Here is a 22,064-nt window from a genome sequence, read left to right on the forward strand (position 1 = left end):
ATTTAGGCTGAGCAGAAATGAGTTAAAATAATACATGACTAGGAGCATGAAGTAGGGAAACTTTAGCTTTATGAAACAGTAAATATTGCTGGAACTGCAAATTGCCTTTCCCTGACCTGAGAAGTCGCGTAGGACAGACAGCAAAAAGTTAGGGCTTGCAGCATCTGTACACTCTTATCTTCACCGCATTCCGCTTCAATTTAATGTATGTCTGGTTGCCTAAGTAATGACTCTGCCTTGCTAAAACACATTACAATTGCAATTTGTTTTAACTTGTTTAATCGGAGCCTTCCTGACCGTCCTGTGACCATGTGTCTTGGAGCTCTCCCTGCTGTAATCGATTGCAAGCCTGAATGACGAAGTGATTCTGCTGAAGCAAGACCCTAGTCCTTGTGGTGTGTCTTTTTTCTAAAAGACCCCCTACAACCAATATCTGTTCTGTTTCAGATCTTCAGATTTTACAGTTCTTTGTTTAATTTTAGAGCTTACATTTTGCCTGTTGGAGCATAGGGCATAGAATAGTACAGTACAGGAACAGATCCTTCAGCCCATCATGTCTGTGATGACAATGATGCTCTTCTAAACTAATGCTAACTGGCTGGACGTGAACCGTATCCATTTATTCCCTGCCTGTTGATGTATCTGTCGCAATGCATTGCAAACATTGCTCTCATCTCTGCTTCAATCACCTCCCCCGGCAGTATGTTCCAGGCACTTACTAACCTCTGTGCAAAAACTCACACATCTGCTTTAAAATTACCCCTCTCACCTTAAACTTACGGTTATTGTACAAAAATTTCATCACCATGCTAGGTAACATCATCAGTGCGGCCTCCGATGAAGCAATGTTGTTCTACTCCGCTTGGTATTTATACGTCCGATCTGTTAAGTTAGGTTGTGTCGTTTCCGGTTCTGTTCTGCATGGGTTTGTATATAGGGTCTAATTCCACATGTTTTTGATTGCAGTACAAGTTGAAAACCAGGCCTCTAGGCATTCCCGTGCATGTCTGTAATTGGCTTGAACGAGGATGGTCATGTTGTCCCAGTTAAATTGATGGCCTTCATTGTCCGAATGCACTGAGATGAGGGAAAGTTTGTCATGTCATTTTGCTGTTAGCTGGTGTTCATGTATCCTGATGGCTAGTTTCCTTCCAGTGTGGCTGATGTAATGTTTATTGCAGTCATTGCAATGTATTTTATAAACTACAATGGTCCTGCATGTCGTTGGTGTGGGGTCTTTGGTCCTTGTGAGTGTTTGTCATAGTGTGGCAGTGGGCTTGTGTGCTACCAGTATTCCTAGAGGTCGTAGGAGTCTCGTTGTCAGTTCTGATATGTTATTGATGTAGGGCAATGTGGCCAGTGTGTTAGGGCGTACTGTGTCCTCTTGTTGTTGTCTATTTAGTAGGCACCTGCAGATTTGCGATAACCAGCTAGCTCAGCAAGCAAGCAAGCAACAACCTAATCCGTACCCCGAACTACAAACCTTTGCAAGAGCCTTAAACACCTGCAGGCACAACACACTCAAAGTAGCCCGACAACGGGAAACTGACTGAGCGCTACCTGGGAACAGCTTCATTTTCTCCACGAATGGCTCAGGAACAAGCTACTGCCCCATTGCATTAAGTAAAAACCTCCACGCCACAACCCACAGGCATGCAAAACAGCTGAACAAAATGGCCAGAGAATGCTATGGGTATTGATCAACAATGCTCATAACCAGCTCTACAAGTATGAGCAGGAAATTTCACACCAAGAATCATTATACCAAAACAATACTGATCAGCAATGGATTACAACCCTGGAACAGACAATCATCATCAAACAACACAGACCAGAACAAAGAAGAGACACACGCTACAGGAGAAACTGACCAAACTGGTCCACCAGTAAGAGAAGCAACAAACCAGACTCGTGGGTAAGAAACCTATCCAGAACAAAACTTACAGAAACCAAGAAAGCTATCCTAATATGTGGACTAAACTATGACCACAGAGACACAAACAGAACAGACCTCATGGCCACTTTGGAAGCTACACTAAAAGATGATGGACACATGGACAAAACACAACAAGCCATCCAACAAACTATAATCACTCCACTGAACTGGAGGAACGAATGGGATACCCTGAACACATCAGAGAGAAAAGCACTCGAAGGATTTAAGAAAAACAAGAACATCACAATCTTACCAGCAGACAAAGGGCACGTTGAGAGAGCACAGGCACTGCTTGCAGATACACACACTTACCAACAGGTGGAGATAGACCCAGCACCCAAACGCTGAGGAGACTAAAAAATGCTGGACAAATAACCAAGACATGAAAGCTCCATGAAAATGAAGCTAGAAGGCTCAAACTCTCCCTACTTCGACAGACTACCCAAAGTACATAAACCAGACATCCCCCTCAGACCCAATTTCTCCCTACCAGGCACATCTTTACACAAACTGGCCAAGGACCTACAACAGAGACTGAAACACCTGGTCAACAGATCACCCCACTCCATCCACTCAACCCAGGAATTCCTTAACAACCTCAAGAAGATTAAAATCAACAATGACGAGATTATTGTATCCTTTGACGTTACAGCACTATTCACGTCCATTGACGTACCACTAGCCAAAGAAACACTTGCCACATTACTGGATGAAGCAGGAACACTGAACTCAACAGTTCCATCAGCAAGGACAACATACTCAGACTACTGGACCTATGCCTCACCACACACTTTGTCTTTAACAGCCAAATATACAAACAAATCATTGGCACACCTTCGGCATCACCCATCTCAGGACATATTGCAAGAGGTAGTCATGCAAAGATTGGAATGCACTACCCTCACTCTCATACAGCCCAAACTGTGGATTTGATATGTGGACGACACATTTGTCATCATTAAACGCACCAAGAGACATACCATCTCATCAACAACATTTTCACCGGGATCAAATTTATGAGAGAAGAGGAAGACAACAATTAACTTCTGTTTCTAGATGTCAGGGTAGAATGAATGGCCAATGGGGAGTTCCAAGCCACAATATATAGGAAGGCAACCCACGCAAACTAAATCCTCAATTTCCACAGCAATCACAACATCCACAAACAAAGCCGTGTTAGAACACTATTCAAATGAGCCACAACCCATGACAACACACCAGAACTATGCAAGAAGGAGGAAGAACACCTATTCAAGGTCTTTGCTAACAACGGATACCCCAACAACTTCATCCACAGGTATCTACTAGACAGGCAACGCTAAGAGGACACAGCACATCTGTGTTTCTGTCTCTATGCCTGTGTCTCTGTTGTTTTGGGGGTGAATCCACTGGAATGGGTTATCCCCCTTCATCCCACATGTCTCTCTTATCACAGAATCCCCACAATGTGAAAACAGGCCCTTCAGCCCAACACGTCCATACTGATCTTCAGAGCATTTCAAACAGACCCATTTCCCTATAACCAACCTAATCTACACATTCCAGAACACTATGGGCAATTTACCATGGTCAATCCACCTAACGTGCACGTCTTTGGACGGTGGGAGAAAACTAGAGCACCCGGCGGAAACCCACACAGATTTGGGAGAACGTGCAAACTCCATACAGACAATTGCCGAAGGGTGGAATCAAACCCGGGTTCCTGGCGCTGTGAGGCAGAAGTGCTAACCACTGAGCCACTGTGCCACCCTGCTTAAAGGTCACGTTGATGTGTGCCTCTGCGTGTTTGTGTCTGTGTCAGTGTGCCTATCCCTGGCTGCAGTGGGATTCACTGGAGAGAAGTTTGAATGAAAGAATGAATGAATTGAAAAGTGGTGAATCCAAGACTCAGCCTCTCTTGCTCCCTCTTGGGGTTAAATGATACAATGCAATTCTCTGGTGGCCTCGCCAAGGCACAACACAAGTGGCGGATTTTCTTTTTTCTGAAGAAAGCAACACAGCCTGTGAATTTCTCAGGTTACACAGTTTTTTTCTTTCTTCAAACAATGGCTTTGGAGACACAGCTCAGTTTTGTCCGATTGAGTTGTCCCTGAGATATGAGCAGAAGGAGAGATGAACAAACCCACTGCTGGTCTCACTGCCTCCACTTTTGAATTCTTTTCGCACTTCGGATCTGAGAGAGTAGATTACAAAACATGACAAACTGCAGAAAGTGCAATAAGATACATCATGTCTCCTCACAAAATGGTTCATTCAGAGGTGCCTAAATATAGTTCCAATGGAGATGCTTTACTTAAGGTGTATAATGTCAGAAAAACTGCCCAAAGACAATTTCCACATTGCAGAGGGAATGCAAACATTTCTGAACATGAGTATGTGCAATCTGAGGGGCTTCAGTGCAACTGCAATCCTCTAAACACACTAGCACATTCTGTGAGTTGGAGATATGGAGGGAGATGAAAAATGGAAACAAAATGAATTCTGTTGAGGCCAGGTTGGAGTGGGTAACCCAGAGGTGAACGCAAGGACAGCGTGACTTCGACCAATTTCCTAAGCTCGGCCCTGGTTCACCCTGCTTCTCTGAGGATCAGGGTTTGGGGCTGAGTCTATCTCTCACCACGTCAGCTCTTTCGGTACAAAGATAAGCAACAATCTAGTTTATTCTGCTGCTTGGAACTTTTCAATGAACATTTTTATTAATTACAAATTAAAATTATAGACACAGTCGGTGGAATGGTGCCTTTTCTCACTGGCCCCTGAGTTGACAGAAACGTTGAAACATGTACCTGTAACCCCTGTGGGAAAAGGTTGGACAAACAGCATTACCCTCAGTCTGTTACCACAGCGACAGGCTGCTTCATTGTTGAAACATTGAACTGAAATGAGAAAATCTTGGATGGATTGATTAATGAGTGAATTTGATTGATTGATAAATTTGGGTAACGGGACATTTGAACACATTCTTCAGCTGCTGTCTGAACTTAGTCTGGGTCACGGCATAAATCGCGGTGTTTGTGCAGCAACTGAGGAGCTGCAGCATGAAGCCCAATTCCTGCACAAAGCGATCCAGATACACAGATTCATACCCAATCAACCACATCCGGTACCATATAGAATACACCATTAACATTGACCATAACAGGATGAAATTTGCTGAGATCAAAAATAGTAAAATGATGGATTTTTTTCGATTTTGCATTTCTGTGTCACACTGACCTTTCCCATTGGTGTGAGCCCGGAGTCTCCTGCGGGCTCTGCTGGTCACTGAAATATGTCTGATGGTGAAAACATTGAGCAGCAGAATCAGGAGAAATGGGAGAGTCGGGGTTAGGATGTGGTGGAGGAACTCGATTGTGACCCAGACACGAGAGTCATAAACATCGACTGTTGCATAACAAAACCAGGGTTGGTTCCCCATCCAATAGCGACTCATGAACATAAAATACCAGAAAATGTTCTTTAGACAGCTCAGCACAGTCACTGTTCCCAGAACCACAGCCGCCGTTTTCTCGCTGCAATATTTACTTTTCAGCTTCTGGCAACAAATGGCCACAAATCGATCAAAGGTGAAAGTGACGGTGAACCAGACAGAACAGTCAGTGGCTGCATAAAGCAGGACGGCGTGGATATTACACACGGGGATGGACAACATGAAATAAAACTGATCCCGATAAACAATGGGAATGTGTCTCAATATCAGGTCGAGGATAATGACCAGTAGATCCGCCACTGCCATGGCCCTCAGGTAATGTCTGACACATGGAGACAATCCACAGTCTTTATAAAGCAGGACGTAGATCGTCACTACGTTAACTGTGAGGAAGGAAAACAAATTGTACGTCAGCCTGGCGGCACAGTTACAGTTCTGATTGAGGACCCAGTGAGATTTTCAAATGGGTCACTGTATTCGGAGATTTATTGATTTAATAGAGCTGAAATGGTAAGGTCTGAATCACTGACAAAGATATGATGTAAAACACAAGAAACACTCGCTCCCCCAAACACACAGACACACATCCAAAAGAACAGATGATTTCTAGAACATTCCCACACACTGCATCACTCGAGAGCAGACGCAGGTGCCTTCTTTACAGTTCCTAATACAGAGGGTGAAAACATTGCCGTCCTGAAGGATTCTCTCCCAGTTTATTGAAGACAAGCTGAGTTTGAAAATTTCTGTCTTTTAGTCTACACAGTCAGGAAAGGAGTTACCCTGGAATTCCAGAATCAAGAAATCTCATAGCAACAGACCAAAGAGAGTCAAGGAAATCTGCTGAAAATGGACATCTACTGCCCTCCTCACTGGTACTTTAATGTCCATCACCAAGAGTATCTCTGCAGGCCTACCACTGAGACCTAAAATGCATAGCAGCCAGACTGTGGGAAGTGATGAGTGGACAAACAGGAGGGAAACATTCCCACCAAACTTCCGGTCACAGATGTACCTGTCCCTAACAGTATCTGTAGGAACACCCAGCACACAGTCATGGTGCAGGGAAAGTCTCATTCTCATATTGAAGACACCATCCACTGTATTGTGTGGCAGTACCTCCTGCGAAGTAGGGCATACTTCTAAAGGACTGAGCAAATCGAAACTGGGCATCCATGAGTCACTGTGGCCCTTCAGCAGCTACAACCTCATTGAACTCCCCTCCATCATAAAGTCAGAAGTGGTCTGTTCACTGATGATTCCATAATGTTCGGCACAATTTGCAACTACGTTGCAGCAGATTATTCAGCCTATCAAGACTTTTAAAACAGAAACTGAATGAGGCATTTCAGTCTTTCGAGCCTATTACTCAGCAATTGGAGCAGATCGTTTAATCCCTTCTGCCTGTTATGCAGCAAAGGGAACAGAACATTCAGCCTTTCAAAGCTGCTACATGGGAATACCGGGAGGATTGGTTAATGAGCCAGAAGCAAGGATAAATTAGTCCGTGTCAGTTTAACATAAAATAACGATTACAGTTACACAATGACAAGTGCTGGGTCCTCAACTATTTGCAATCAATTATATCAACAATTTAGATAAATGGAAGAAAATGTATTCTGAATAAATTTATGGATGACAAAGAGATAAGCAGGAAGCAAAGTTATCAAGAGGAGGCAGAGAATCTGTAAATGGATAAGGAATGGACAACAATTTGCCAAATGAAATACAACGTGGCTAACTGTGAAACTGTGAATTTTTCAGGAAGAATAAGAGGCTGTGTATTACATAAATAGAGAGTTAGTGGACTTAGTGATACAGTGTGTACTGGAGGGTTCACTCTGACCTGTTCAGACACCATCAGTGTTGTCCCTGATGGTCTGCTGTCTGGTGTTTTTGGTGGCCCTATTGCTCTCGTTATACACGGAATATTTTGATGTAGTTAGTTGGCGGTGGGGAGTGGCGAGAGAGAGGGTGATTTGAACCATATATCAAGGGTGTGGCCTTTACCAAGATGCCATCCTTTCATTTCTACATGGAGATCCAAAGACAATGGGAATGGCTGCCTGCTTCTGAATAAAGAGGCTGAGGCTGCTGCCAGGACAGTGGGTATTCACCAACATGATGTACTGTGCATAGTCACACTGCAACATTAATGGAGTAAAGGTTTGGAGGGTCTAATCACAAGAATGAGAACAAAAAATAATGGCATTGCCAGATCATCTGAAGTGGTTAATTATCTCACATTCTCAATCCACCTCACAGAACCAGCCCAGACACCATAAACCCAGGTGAGATATCTGTTCAGCATGGAGCACTGCGCAGACCAGGCTAGTGTCCTGCTCAATACAACCCAATAATCTGTCGAAAGTGGGACACTGTGCAGGCCTCACCAGTCCACGAGATATCAGTCCAGCACGGGGAGCGATGCAGACCACAGCTGTGCATTGATCTGTAAACCCGGAATAAGTATCTGCTCAGTGTTTGGAAGTGTGCAGATCACAATCATATTCATCTATGCAAACGGAGTAGATACCTGTCCAGCATGGGCAGCTGTGCAGAGAACAGCAATGCATTGATCTATAAACCCGGTCTAAATATCTGTCCAACATGGAGAGCTGCACGGTGAACACCAGTGAATTGATCTGTAAACTTGGAGCAGTTATCCTCCCAGCATGGCGGGCTGAGCAGACAGCACCAGTGCATTGCTCTGTAACACTGTATTAGATCGCTGCCCAGCTTAGGGAAACATGCAGCCCATGCTGGCTCCCATCCATTTACAGCTCCATATCTCCATTGTGCCATGACAAGGGGTCCTGTGTATATGAAAATCGCTACCAGAGAGAGATGGCGGGGGTATCAGTTTAAATACAAAGAAACGGGAGGTTTGGGACATAGACAGAGAGGGGGAGGTTAGAGACAGTGTCACGGAAGGATGTGTTCTTGGGTTTCAGAATGCTGAAATGAAAATATTTAGATAGTAACTTGCAACATGGGGCAGTGTTTCAGGAATGATGTGTGAATAGGTTATTGGTGTGAGTTCAGATGATGGAGAGTTTTGGATGAGCATTTGTTCTGCAGCTTTGTAACTGGGCATGAGGTCAGCACAGTCTTCCACTCATTGGGCTGAATCTAACAATAATTTGTGTCAGTGTCATTTTCTTTGTGTTTGACAGGGGGACCGTCTGCATGAGACCAGGCCAGAGTTCTGGTGCTATCTTACTGAACTCACCTCATTAGCTACCTACCTCACCCTATGGCATTCCTCTCATTCAATGCCAACCCAATTCTCCCACTCATCATGGCTGGTGGTAGTCGCCAATGCCCAGATGTCCCTGGATGTTCTGTGATCCCTGGCACAGGTGCCATCTTTAAAAGGCTAATGGGCACATGGTTGAGCTTTCTCAGTTCAGAGCTGCCCTGCACGGTTTGCCCTGACCGTTGCAGATAAGGGGCTATTGTACCTCGATTTGTCGGCAGGGGCAGGGAGGTCCTGGTGGATGGGCTAGTACAGAGGAGGACCATTCTCTTCCGAGAGGAGGGCACATCACTAGACCCACCGAGCATGGTCTGAGTTCACCACTCAGCTCAGTGCAGTATCTGTGGTCTGAAGAAATGTCCATCAATACAGGACAAGCATCAATAACCATCCCCACTCTGCCGTGATAAATTCCATTATATTCTCTCTGCTCCCTCACACTCATTGTATATCTGTTATAGGACCTACACCTGTAAGAAGGCTCATGCTCTACCACTGTCATGACTGGTTGCAGCACCTTCCCTCTCTGTCTGTCTCTGTTTATCTCTCTCTCATCTCCACTATTCCCCTGTACTTAAAACAGTGTATGGATTCAACACTGTCGACTGAATCACTCTGGACACCTGACCATCTTCCCCCACATCCACACCAGCATTGACAGCAGGGCCACCCACTTCCACCCTCACTCACTCCCTCCCTTTATCTCACTCTAGGAGAAACAGCCTGCAACAGGTCAGAAAGGGTCAAACCAGATGGTGGAGTGCCAGACAACCATTCCCTCACCCACCTCGCACCCCACTCCTCCCGACCACTGCCAAGTGGAGGGGACCCTGGCATGAGCAGGAGAGGGCCAGGACCACTCGAGCAGAGATTCTGCTACATCCATGCCCCAACAACCAAGTAAGGAGCAATGTTCAGTGAAGGAAATTCTCACTCTGAACACACTGTGAGTTCCATTTCCATGTGGCACAACTTAGTTGCTGTGGCCCTGATGCCATCTCTCCTTTGTATCGAGCCGGTACAAATGGAATCTCGATGGTCTCGGTGGGCAGGAGGTGGGCTCAAAACACATCGTCTCCACCACCTCCCCAGAAGAGAGCACGGAAGTTCCATCCTACACACACCCCAACTTCAAGCTGCTCAGATATTGCAACTAATCTGCTCAATTTATTGGTCACCCCACTTGTCCTGACATCGTCAATAATCTGTGCCCATATACATCCAACACCCTCTGCTCCTGCACCCTCTTTATACCGGCATAGTCTATTTTATATTGTCTTTCAATGATCTTCCTACTAAAGTGTATCATCTCACACTGTTCTGTATTGACCCTCATCTGCCATTTACCTGAATACTTCACCAAATTTTCCATATCCTGTTGGTGTTCCACATTGTCATCCGCACACTTTTAGTTTCTTACAGATTTGGTGCTATCTAAAAGCATTGCAATTGTCACAGAGTCACAGTCCCCATGGAACAACTAAAACACTGCCACACTCACTAGTATAACCAAATGAAATACTAATATACACCCATGGAGTGAGTCAAATAATGACATACTGTCAAAGGAACAACAGAAATCCTGACACAGACCAGACAGACTGAATGAATTATTTAAAAACCGTGGAAAAAGTTACATCCTGATAGGCTCCCTCCATATGTTTTAGTATCTGTGTATTTGTGTCTGTCTCTGTGTTTCTCTGTGTAGGGCAGGTCTGACAGTCTCTGTGAGATAGTAAGAACTGCAGATGCTGGAGTCAGAGATAACACAGTGTGGAGCTGGGGGAACACAGCAGGCCAGGCAGCATCAGAGGAAGAGGAAAGCTGACGTTTTGGGTCGGGACCCTTCTTCAGAAATGGAGGTGGGGTGAGAGGGGGTGGAAGGGAGCTCAGAGATAAATAGAGAGAGGAGAGTGGGGCTGGGGAAAGTAGTTGGAATGGTGATAGGTGAGTGCAGGTAGGCAGTGGTGGGAATTGGTCAGTGAGGTGGGAGGGGGCGGATAGGTGGGAGAGAAGATGGATAGTTCTGAGGAAGGATCACCGGGCCTGAAACATTAACTCTGTTTTTTCCTTCACAGATGTTACCAGACCTGCTGTGTTTTTCCAGCAACTTTGTTTTTGTTGTGTTGAGAAGATGGACAGGTTGTGTCAGGTCAAGAAGGCAGGGCTAAGAAGGAGGTTTGGTCATGGGATGAGGCCAGGGGCGGCGAGATTTTGAAACTGGTAAAATCCACATGTAGGCTCCCAACGTGGAATATGAGGTGCTGCTCCTCCAGTTTCCGGGTGGCGCCATTGTGACACTGGAGGAGTCTCTGTGGTGTTTGAGGTGATGCAATGACACCCTCTGCTGGCTTCCATATGCCACTGCATAGTGGGAGAGGGCGAAAACCGTCAAAGACTCATTCATAGAGAGACGGTGAGGGCAGCAGCTCACCACACCTTCTAAACTGATTTCTTACTCATGTAGTTACCTAAATGTCTTTTAAACATTCTAACTGTTCCCACTTCCACCACTTCCTCTGGAAGATCATTTCACACACAAACCACTCTCTGTGCAAAATAGTTTCTCTTCGTTTCTTTTTAAAATGTTCACTCCTCTCAACTTAAAATAGCCGCCTCGCCTTAAAATCCTCCACCATAGGGAACATACGCCTACCATTCAACTTATCTGTACTTTTCATGATTTTATACATCTCTATAAGGCCACCCCTTAAACCTCCTACTCTCCAGTGAAAAAAAGTTCCAACCTATCCAGCCTCTGGTTATAACTCAAACCATCCATTCCCAGCAACATTCTGGTAAATCTCTTCTGAACCCTTCATAGCTTATGAGTGCGACCAGAACTGGACACAGTACTCCAGAAGAGGCCTCACCATCATGCTTTACAATGTCGACATGATGTCCAACTCCTGAACTCAAAGGCTTGAGTAATGAAGGCTGCGTACTAAATGCCTTACTAACCACCCTGTCTATATGTGATGCAAACTTCAAAGAATTATACCTGACGACCTTGGTCTGTGTTCTACAACGCTGCCAAAGGCCCTACTTTTAATTGTATAAGTCCTGCCGTTGTTTGTTTTACCAAAAGGCAACACCTCGCATTTTTCCAAATTAAACACCACCTGCCACACTTCAGCACAGTGAGTGACATTCCCATTGCCCCTCCCACCCCCCAGACCACCCCTTTAGTTTTGAAGGACCCTCTGCTCTCCAGAAGGCCTATAAACTCCGGCTTTGATTTTCCCAAAAGACCTTGCTCTTTGTTTGCCTTATGCAGGCAGGAGGAGCAGGGGGTTGGATTGCAGACCCAACCAGTGGTGAGGAGAGGCTGGAATATAAATAGTTGCCTTGTATCATTTAATAGTTTTAGGAAGAGTGCAGTCGCATGTTAGAGGTGGGAAATAGTGATCTGAAATGCGGTTTTTGGTGCCAGAAATTATACCCTTTCATCGTGTCTGGTGTTCAATAATAACATCTATTCGAGACCCTTCATAGAGCAGTGTGTGTCTGCAGGATTTCTTTCCCTAATATTGCAGTCTACAGATAATAGCCATTTATGCTGGAAATCATAGCAAAAAATAATAAAAATGTTAATAGTTTATCTCGATGACAGAGCACATGCACTCAACATCCTACACTTGAGGCAAATACCTTGCATTTGTTTAACAATGAAAAGTGTTCCCTATGTAATTCATTAAAATTAACCAGAATTTAATAAATCCAAATTGAGCTGAAATCTGGTGCTTAAAATGTGAGCAAAAATTTGGGCATGGTTAAGGTCTTGTGTAGTGGGTAGTGCCCATGCCTCTGAGCCAGAGCTCTGGCTTCAATTTCAATCCCTAAGCCTCCAATAATGTCCCTAGCTCTGGATCAGAAGGTCTGGATTCATGTTTTGCCTGTCACAGAGGAATGTCACAACATGGCAGAGCAGGTTGATGAGCAAACACAGGAGAATAATGTTGAAGATTTAGGGGCTATTGCACTGTGATGGTAATGTTCGTACCTCTGGGCCCAAAGATCTAGATCAAAGTTCACGTTAGTAGTACAAATGTTTGAAAAGTTAATTAAAAATATTGTAGAGTTGTGACTTGATCGAGAAGGAAAGAGGCATCAGTATTGAATTTCAGAATGTCGGCCCAGGATGATTGAAAGCACAGTCATTTGTGTTGATTGGAGTAAAATTTGCCCCAATCAGATGTTTGTAAAATCATGAAGGGCACGGACAATGTGAATAGCCAAGGTCTTTTCCCCAGGGTAGGAAAGTACAAAGTGAGAAGACATAGGTTTAAAGTGAGATGGAAAATACTTAAAAGTGACCACACAGACGGTTGTGCATGTAAGGAATGAGTTGCCAGAGGAGGTGGTTGAGGCTGGTACAATTACAAAATTTAGAAGGCATCGGGATGGGTATATGAACAGGAAGGGTTTAGAGGGATATGGGCCAAATGCTGGCAAATGGGACTAGCTTAATTTAGGATATCTGGTTGGCATGGACGAGTTGAACTGAAGGATTTGCTTCCATGCTGTATATCTCTATAGCTCATTGATCTAATTGATTGGGATCTCGTTTGTAATTTTGGATATCCTTGTTCACTGTCCACTATACAACCAATCTGGGTGTCATATGCAAACCTGCTCATCATGCCTTCTATATTTTCATCTAAATCATTGAAATAAGTGAAAACAAAAGTGTATCCAGCACTTAAAACTGTGGAACACTGCTGGCCACAGGCCTCCATTCCAAAAAAGAACCCTCCACAACCACGACGACCCTTTGTCTTCTGTCATTAAGTGAACATGCACAGAAGCACACGTGCACACACACGCACAGACATACAGAGACACACAGTGGTGTCATTAAGACAGAGATAGATAAGGTTTTATTAATAAAGGATTCACAGGTTGTGATGAGAAGGTGGGAGAATTGTGTTGAGATTTCTATCAGCCATGATCAAACAGCAGAGTAAACTCGATGGGCCAAATGACCGAATTCTGCTCCAATTTCTTACTGTCTAATGTCTTCAGGTACCGGAAATGCCTTCCCAAGAGTGCAGTGGAGTCTGACTTTGATAAATACGTTACTGAATAAAGTCAATGGGCATTTGGAGTAGGTTTGAGACGCTGAGTGGTCTATGTCTGTTCCTATTTGTTGTCCCCTTATTTCTTTTAAAAGGAGGCGACTTGCTGTGGGTTAACACACTTTAAAATTTAGGGGATTGCATTTAAGTTTGAGATAAACATATTTCTTTCTTCTGGTTTTTGCCCTGCCTGCAGTATTCTCATCCCAGGGAACAGTGAAGACTGCGTCATTTAAGATATTCAAGTCTGACGTTGACTAATCTTTGATGGACAGGAGAGTCAATATTTATTGGGAATAGACAGGAAAGAGATGTTCAGCATAATCAGATTAGCTATGATCTTTTTAATTTGATCAGCACGCTCGAGGGCCGATTGGTTAACTGTTGCTCCTAACGTATGTGTTTAATCTCTCAATTTGCCCGTTAAGGCTGTTACAGACATTGAGGAAGACTTGTTCAGCCAGTCAGTGTTGTTACAATGAAACCGGAGGATATCATTCTGGCCACCTGCGTAGTCAGTCAGGAATAGAATGAGGTATTCAGCTCTTTGAGTACATTACGCAGAACATGAGGATGCCATGCAACATTTCTAGTTTGCTACAAAGGAACAGGGGAATCTTGGTTAGCTTTGAGGAAATACAGAGTAGAGATAATTGCTTATTTTCATGTTGTAAAACTGTAACTAGTAGAATTCCTCAGTGATCAGTGTGAGGTCATCAACCATTTACAATCTAGATTAATGATTTGGAAGAAGGGGCTGAATGGATTGGAGCTCAATCTTGCTAATACAACTCGATTCAATAAGATGCAAAGTGAGTCAGAGAGTCTGCATGGGATACAGATGGGGGAACTTAATGAGCAAACCTTCAGGGTCAAAAAAAAATACAGTGTTGGTGATGAGATGTTTGTGCTTTGCAGAAAGGACAAACTAACAGTAAACTAAATAACAGGAGAGAGAATGCAGAACTCGGTGAGACACAAGGAGTTATGTGCCCTGGTACATGAATCACATCAAGTTAGTTTGAAGATGCAGTAAGTGATTTGAAAGGTAAATGATATGATACTGTATTTTGAAAAGGATGTTGGTTATGATCTTAGGGATGCGTTTTTTACTGCATCTGTATAGGTTAATGTTGTGACAACATCAGATGTACTGTGTGCAGTTATAATACCCGAAGCTGAAAACAAACACATTTGCTTTTTATCTTTTTTAAAAAAAAACTTTACTCTTTCTTGGGATGAAAGCATTGTGTTATGAAGCATTAATAGTTTAGGCCTGAGAATGAGAGACGTTCTTATTGACCATATGAGATCTTGAGAAGAGTGCAGATGGTGAATACCGGGGGAGTAATTTAAAAATAAGACGGTTTCTGAGGAACGTTCACCGGACCCAAAATATTCACTTTTATTTCTCTTCACAGATGCTGCCAGGCCTGCTGAGCTTTTCCAGCAATTTCTGTATTTGTTTAAGAATAAGACACATTCGTTTTAAACCAGATGTTATGAGAATATTAAACGTTTTATTTTTAAATTAAGCAGGTACATGTAAACATATTTTTAAATCAACTGGGGCCATTTTTTGCTGAAGGAATGGCTCTGTGTACGACAGCAGCAATGATGCACACACACGGAGCAGGGAATATGATGGAGTCATGCAGTTCGGACAATGTTCAGAGAGACATCACACGGTCCAGTTTGGGGTCAGATAACGTTACTGTGTGATTCAATCAGAGAGGGAAAAAATGCAACCTGTCTGAGAAGCAACAGCCTATTGCTCCCTCTCTCATTCCTTGTTCCTCATCAAAGCAATTTGTGTAAGCTACAAAAAAACTCAGTCATCTCTACCACTCGTGAAGGGTTCCTGAAGAAGACTCATTGGAATCTCCCACTGCCCAAAGCAAAGGGAATTCAAACAAATCTAACTGTTCCAGGAAGTAATCTCATTGCCAGCAACTTGTGTGAGCAGAACAACTTCAGAAGTCGAAGAGAATTTGGGACATTCTCTCATTTTTTTTTTCTTTTTTCATGAGTTCAACTAACAATTGGACAACGTTCTTTAAAGTTAACACTGCAAAAATGTTGTTTTTTAAGTTTATCATCAAATGTACCTGTGTGTGTGTGTGTGTGTGTGTGTGTGTGCACGCGCACGGGCACGTGTGCATGTGCGTGTGTTCCTCAGTATTTTAGAAAAGGAAATATCGATGCACATATTTGCAATATCCAAACAGTTCATCATTCATCTTTCCATCATAGTTTTAGTAACTTTGTTTTGTCATAAACGTGTTATTTTAGCAAATTAAAGATATCTGCCTGACTTGTTCCTAACACTGACCCTGACCCAATCTGACAGCTGTATCATCAGCCACATCAATAAACTGGCCACATTTAAAATTTTCTGTGACCAGTGGAAGAGTGAGACTAGAAAAGAGAACAGTGACCTGAAAAGCCAGGGACTATAGACCGGTGAGCCTGACATCTGTGGTGGGTAAGTTGTTGGAGGGGCTTCTGAGAAATAGGATTTACATACATTTAGAAAGGCAAGAATTGGTGAGGGATAGTCAACTTGGATTTGTGCAATGGAAATCATGTGTTACTATTTGGATTGAGTACTTTGAAGAGATGAGAAAGAAGATTGATGAAGGCTGATTGGCAGATATTGCCTATACACATTTCAGCAAAGCCTTCAACAAGGTTCCAAATGGTAGACAGATGAGTAAAGTTAGGTCACATGGGATCCAGGGGGAGATTACCAATTGGATTCAAAATTGGCTTGAAGGTAGTGTTGTTTTCCAGACTGGAGGCCTGTGACCAGTGGTGTGCTGCAAGAATCAGTGATGAGTTCACTGCATTTCATCACGGAAATAAAGGATTTGGATGTAAATATTGGAGGCATGGTTAGTGAGTTTGCAGATGACATCAAAAAGGTGGTGTAGCAGACAATGAAGAGGATTATCTCAGAGTTCAACGGTAGTTTGATCAGATGAGCCAATGGGCAAAGGAGTGGCAGATGCAGTTTAATTTAGATGAGAGTGAGGTTTTGCATTTTGGTGAGGTAAACAGGGCCGGACTTGTACAGTTAATGGTAGGGCCCTGGGAAATGTTGCTGAACAAAGTGACCCAAGGGTGCAGGTGCATAATTCCTTAAAAGTGGAGTCACAGATAGACAGGCTGATGATGAACACGTTTGACATGCTTGCCTTAATCAGTCAGAGTATTGAGCATAGAAGTTGGGACTGCATGTTGTGCCTGCAAAGGACGCTGATGAGATCACTTTGAGAAAACTGTGTACCACTGGGTTGGCTCTGCTAAAAGAAGAATGCTGTTAAACTTGAGAGTGTACAGAAAAGATTTACAAGGATGTTGCTGGTATAGGACGGTGTGAGCTATAGGGAGAGGCTGAATAGGTTGAGCCTTTTCCTCTGGTGTGTTGGGGGTTGAGGGGTGACATTATAGAGGTTTATAAAATCATGAAGGGCATGGATAGACTAAAAGCCAAGATTTTTTTTTCCCAGGCTAGGGGAGTCCAAAACCAAAGGGTTTGGGTTGAAGATGAGAGGGGAAAGATTTAGAAGGGACTTCAGGGGGCATAATTTTCACACAGAGAGTGGTGCATGTATGAAAAGTGCTGTCAGAGGAAGTGGCGGAGGCAGGTAAAATTACACATTTAAAACGTATCTGAATGGCTACATGAATAAAATGGGTTTAGAGGGATATGGGCCAAATGCTGGCAAATGAGATGAGATCGGATTAAAATATCTGGTCCGCTTGGCAAGTTGCATTAAAGGGTCTGTTTCCACGTGGTACAACAATCTGATTCTATAAGATGGATGAGGAGAAGTTCTAAAAGGGCCTTTGAAGTAGGAATTCTCTTCCCGAGATGTTTGTCATGCCTCTCTGTTCACATCTATTCAAAGCTGAGTTCATTAAATATTTGACAGACAAGTCAATCACGGATAATAGGTCATAGACAGGAATGTGGGGCTAAGACCACAACCAGATCAGCCATGACCTTACTGCCTGGTGGATGAGGCTCAAATTGTTTAATAATCCACTCCTGTTTCTCAGTCCTACATTCTAATGTTCCATTCAGTCTCTCAAACCTGCTAGACAGGAGAATTTGGCACCCTGTTACTCCTATAACCTGGTGCACAGAAACCGAGGAGACCATTCAGATGTTCAAGACTGTCGGACATGGTTAGGGATAGTTTGGAAAATGCAATTGGAAAACCCAAGCTGAAAACGAAAGAGGCCCCTCATCCTTCTTTACAAAGCTTCCCTTCCCGCAAATTGTGCTTCATTTGTATAGACCCGGAATCCGTGTGAATACAGCCCCCACACCTCGCACAGAGACAGCTCACAAATCCACTGGTCTCCCTGAATTCAATAACAGTATTTCCAGAAAAATAATAATCACTAATTTTCCAATGGCAGAAAATGAGCACCGTGGAAACAGGGGCAAGGCATTCGCCTCCGAAAACCTTCCCTGCTCTTCAATAAGATCATGGCTGATCTGCTCTAGGTCTGAAATCGTCTTTAATTCCCAATTCTTCACAGACCTCAACTCTCTCACATTTCAAAATCCATTTCCCCCCTTTTAAAATACTTTGAGTGATCCAGCTCCGGAATAGAGAATTCCTGACAATTACTACCCTCTGAAGAAAGCATTCCCTACTCCTACACCATGACCTATTGAGGCACAAAAACTATTAGGAATGCCTTACCCTGGGTAAATTATGGAATTTCTCACCCTGTCAATGGTTGAAATCATCTTTTATTCTCTCTTAGGGCTACAGAATAAACATTCAGTTCCTTCACTCTCCTCTCGAGGTACCATCATCTCAGGGATTAGACTGGTGATACTCATTTGTACTGTGTCTGTGACAAGGAGATCTTTCCTTATAAAGGAGATCAAATCTGTACACAATGCCCCAATTACTCTCTTATCAAGACTCTAACAAATGCAAAAAGATGGCTTTTCTTATGTACTTGGATCATTTCACAATGAAGGACAACATACCACTTACGCCCTCATTACTTACACCCATGTACGTTCTTATTTTGGTGACTTATGATGAGGGACATGCAGATGCTTTGGACAACAACATTTCCTAACCTGGCACTATTTAATAAATACAAAATGAGGTGTATGCTATTTTTTGCCCACATCCACATCATTTGTACGCCTTGCAAATTGTTGTGATCCAAATACTGATGCTTGTGATACCCCATGAGTTCAGAAAAGGGTGCTACTTTCTGTACTGTCTCCACTAACTAATTCTCAATCCATCTAATATATTCCACCCTTATCCATGGACTCTAACCTTCTTCATTCACCTGTCAGCAACCATGTCAAAAGTATTCTGCAAATTCAGATTCACTACTCCCACTTGTTCTCATTGTGGATACCTGAACTACTACAAATGCCGTAGGTTTATCAAAAGTGATTGCCCTTTCCTGAATCCTAAGGTGACTCTTCCAAGTCATATCGTGATTCCCCAAATGTCTGGTTATCATATTCCGTGTAAAGGGGTCTAATATTTTCCTCACAACTGACATCGAGTTGTCCTTTTCTTTGTTTTCTTTCCCACTCCCATTTTAAATATTTCAGATTACACTAACTACTTTCCAGTTTGTAGGAACCAGAATTTCCAAAATCAAAAGAATTTTGAAGGATAAGCAATACTTATTTCCTGTAGTTACATGTTTAAAAGACATTTAGGTAAGTACATGAATAGAAAAGGTTTGGAGGGACATGGGCCAGGAGCAGGCAGTTAGAACTAGGTTAGTTTGGGATTATGATTGGCAAGGACTGGTTGGACCAAAAGGTCTGTTTCCATGCTGTACGACTCTTTCTCTAGCTCCTGCCACCTACCTGAACGCTCTGGGATGGAGCTCATCTGGTGTAGCAATTTAGCAATTCAATTAGTTTTTTGAGTAATTTCTCTTTATTGATTCTAATCTCCCACAGATTTTCATTTTCGCCAGTCACTCTGTTCTGTAGTATTTCTGGCATATTTTCTGTACCTTCCTCTGTGGAGTCAGAAATAATGCATTTCCCCTCAGCGGGGCAGGTGTGGGGTGGGGGGACGAGGGAGGCAGAGATTGCCTCTGTTACCAAGAGATTACATCAGGGGACTGCACTTGGGAAATGATAGACATGGCACCCGGTCCTACTCGCAAAGTACAAAATTAAAAAACAGTTCAATGAAATTGTCGCTTGATGGCCACGTACAGCACACTCCTCTCCCTAGTGTTAGGCTATAGGTTATGCTGTAACAGATGACATAAAGCTATGACCACCTCATTTTAAAATCAAACTGGCTTCACACTTTGCATCTGGCAAACACCCAGGTAGAGATAAAAATAAGTTTGTGATCAAAATATTTGTAACTAGAAGAGTGGCCAGAAGAGAACTGCAACTGGACAAGTGTAGATGATGGTTTATTCAGAAACAGTACTGAAGCTGAAGTGAAGACTGGAGATATTATGGAGGTGGTAGTGGACAGGTTTGGTGATAGAGGGAGTATTGAAATATAAATCAGCTCAAGATAAATGGAGCAATAGCGATTATGAACACTTTTGTGCCTCCTCAGATATTTTTCAGTGAAGGGTCCGAAATCCGTGGTATAGGAATGGAGTTTGTAATTGAAAGTGAATACGATAGTTTACATCTTTGCCAAATATAGTGATGGAATTCACACTGGTTTACAGAATTAATAAATGGACAGAGATAGACTTACCAGGAACACCAACAATAGCGAGGATGGGATAGTAACCTGCCTGAATTATCATCAGTACGGCATATATCCGCAATGTCAACCATGCCCAATCCAGAGAAAGCCAGTAAAAACCAGAGGATAAATTCCTGTCCATTATTGGAACATCCCAGTCCATGGTTGTCAGATTCTGATCCATTGTTGGAATATCCCAATCTGATGTTCCCTGAATCTGATCTCTCCCTCTCTCTGGAGCTGCGGCTCCCAATTGCGTTGAGAGTGATACTGCCGCTGATAGTATCGGATAATGTATTGAAAGAAGCCTCTTCTTTATAGAAGAGGAAAACCCTCCAGTGACATAATTAGGATCCATGGAGACTGACATCCATCACAGTCTCCGAATAAACAGCTCCAGTTATGACCTTTTACTACAAAATATTTAATGTAACAATAATACCTGGCCTGAGTGGGATGTTGACATTGTCTTTTACTGGTCTTATCGACCATCTCCAATTACTCTAACAACACTTTTCTTTTCTTTATTCATTTATGGGATATAGGTGCCATTGGCAAGGCAGCATTTATTGTCCATCTCTAATTACCGGGAATAAATGACGTTGCTGTGGGTCTGGAGTCACATGTAGGCCAGACCAGGTAAGGTCGGCGGTTTCCATCGAGGACATGAGTGAACTAGATGGTTGTTTCTGACAATTAGCAATTGTCGTCATTACACTGTTTAATTTCAGATTTTATTTTCTTTTTGAATTTAAATTCCTTCATTTGCCTTGGTGGGATTCAAACCCTATTCCCCAGAACATTACTTGGGTCTCTGAATGAGCAGTCTAGTGATAATATGACTAGGCCATTGCTTCCTGAAAGGTAAAGAAGATGGGCGGTGTTTTCTCTTCACAGGCTTGATGATCCTGCTGTGTTATCTCCTAAGAGCCAATCGAGAGTTTGTTACTGTACTGAAGTCTCTTCCACCACAACAATTGCCAATCAAAAACTGTCCCTGGGTACAGCTGCCCTGAACACAGACAGGAAGTGTGGTTTTCTCTGGACTTTTCACTTACTGCTGCAATAAGGCAACATTGTTTCTTCAACACAATGCACTTCAATAATTTGCCTTTAAAACTGCAAAGATCATATTGCACGGTTTATACATCTTTTCTATTCCGATTTTTTGGCCTTAACACAACAGTAAATGTTTGTATAGGATGTGCTGAAGCGCTAAAAGTTAATGATGATATTCGACAGCTGCATGTGAAGATACATTGTATAGGTTGGGCTGCATGACTAAAATGGTTGATGATTCGACAAGCTGCATGACCTTGAATGAGTCTTGTTAACATTCCTTTATGAGCCGAAGGCAGCACCTGCAATTTGTTTTTTTCTGTAGCTGTGTTTTGTCTTCTGTATCCGTTCTCTTTGTGCTGTCTGTTTGTTACACTGTATGAGAGAGAGAGATTTTCGTTCCAAGACGCTGGACTTCATCTCGGACTGGGATCGCGAACGGTGCCAGGACCAATCTCAGCCTCCAGACCAACCGTCAATCGAGGGATTCCCCGATAGGCAGTAGGGCGTGAGGCTTTTATTTTTCCCTCTCCTTTTCAATCTTTTAATTTACTTAATAAATGTACCTTAC

General features: G+C 43.1%; 1 protein-coding gene across 1 annotated transcript; it reads right to left on the reverse strand.

Moving 5' to 3' along the window:
• Nucleotides 1-4,841: 4,841 nt before the first annotated feature.
• LOC125484160 (probable G-protein coupled receptor 139) lies at nucleotides 4,842-20,618 on the reverse strand. The gene is made up of 2 exons (XM_048601654.1): nucleotides 20,444-20,618; nucleotides 4,842-5,749 (listed from the first exon to the last, which is right to left on the reverse strand). Exons 1-2 carry the CDS (start codon nucleotides 20,616-20,618, stop codon nucleotides 4,842-4,844), a joined length of 1,083 nt encoding a protein of 360 aa, XP_048457611.1.
• Nucleotides 20,619-22,064: the final 1,446 nt, after the last annotated feature.

Source organism: Rhincodon typus, chromosome 10 (assembly GCF_021869965.1).
Source record: "Rhincodon typus isolate 14 chromosome 10, sRhiTyp1.1, whole genome shotgun sequence".
Lineage (NCBI taxonomy): Eukaryota > Metazoa > Chordata > Chondrichthyes > Orectolobiformes > Rhincodontidae > Rhincodon > Rhincodon typus.

Coding starts and splice junctions, on each gene's coding strand:
- LOC125484160 (XM_048601654.1), bottom strand. CDS start 20,618: ATGGATCAGAATCTGACAACCATGGACTGGGATGTTCCAATAATGGAC. Junction 5,750..20,443: donor CGCTATTGTTGGTGTTCCTG/GTAAGTCTATCT, acceptor CCTTCCTCACAG/TTAACGTAGTGACGATCTAC.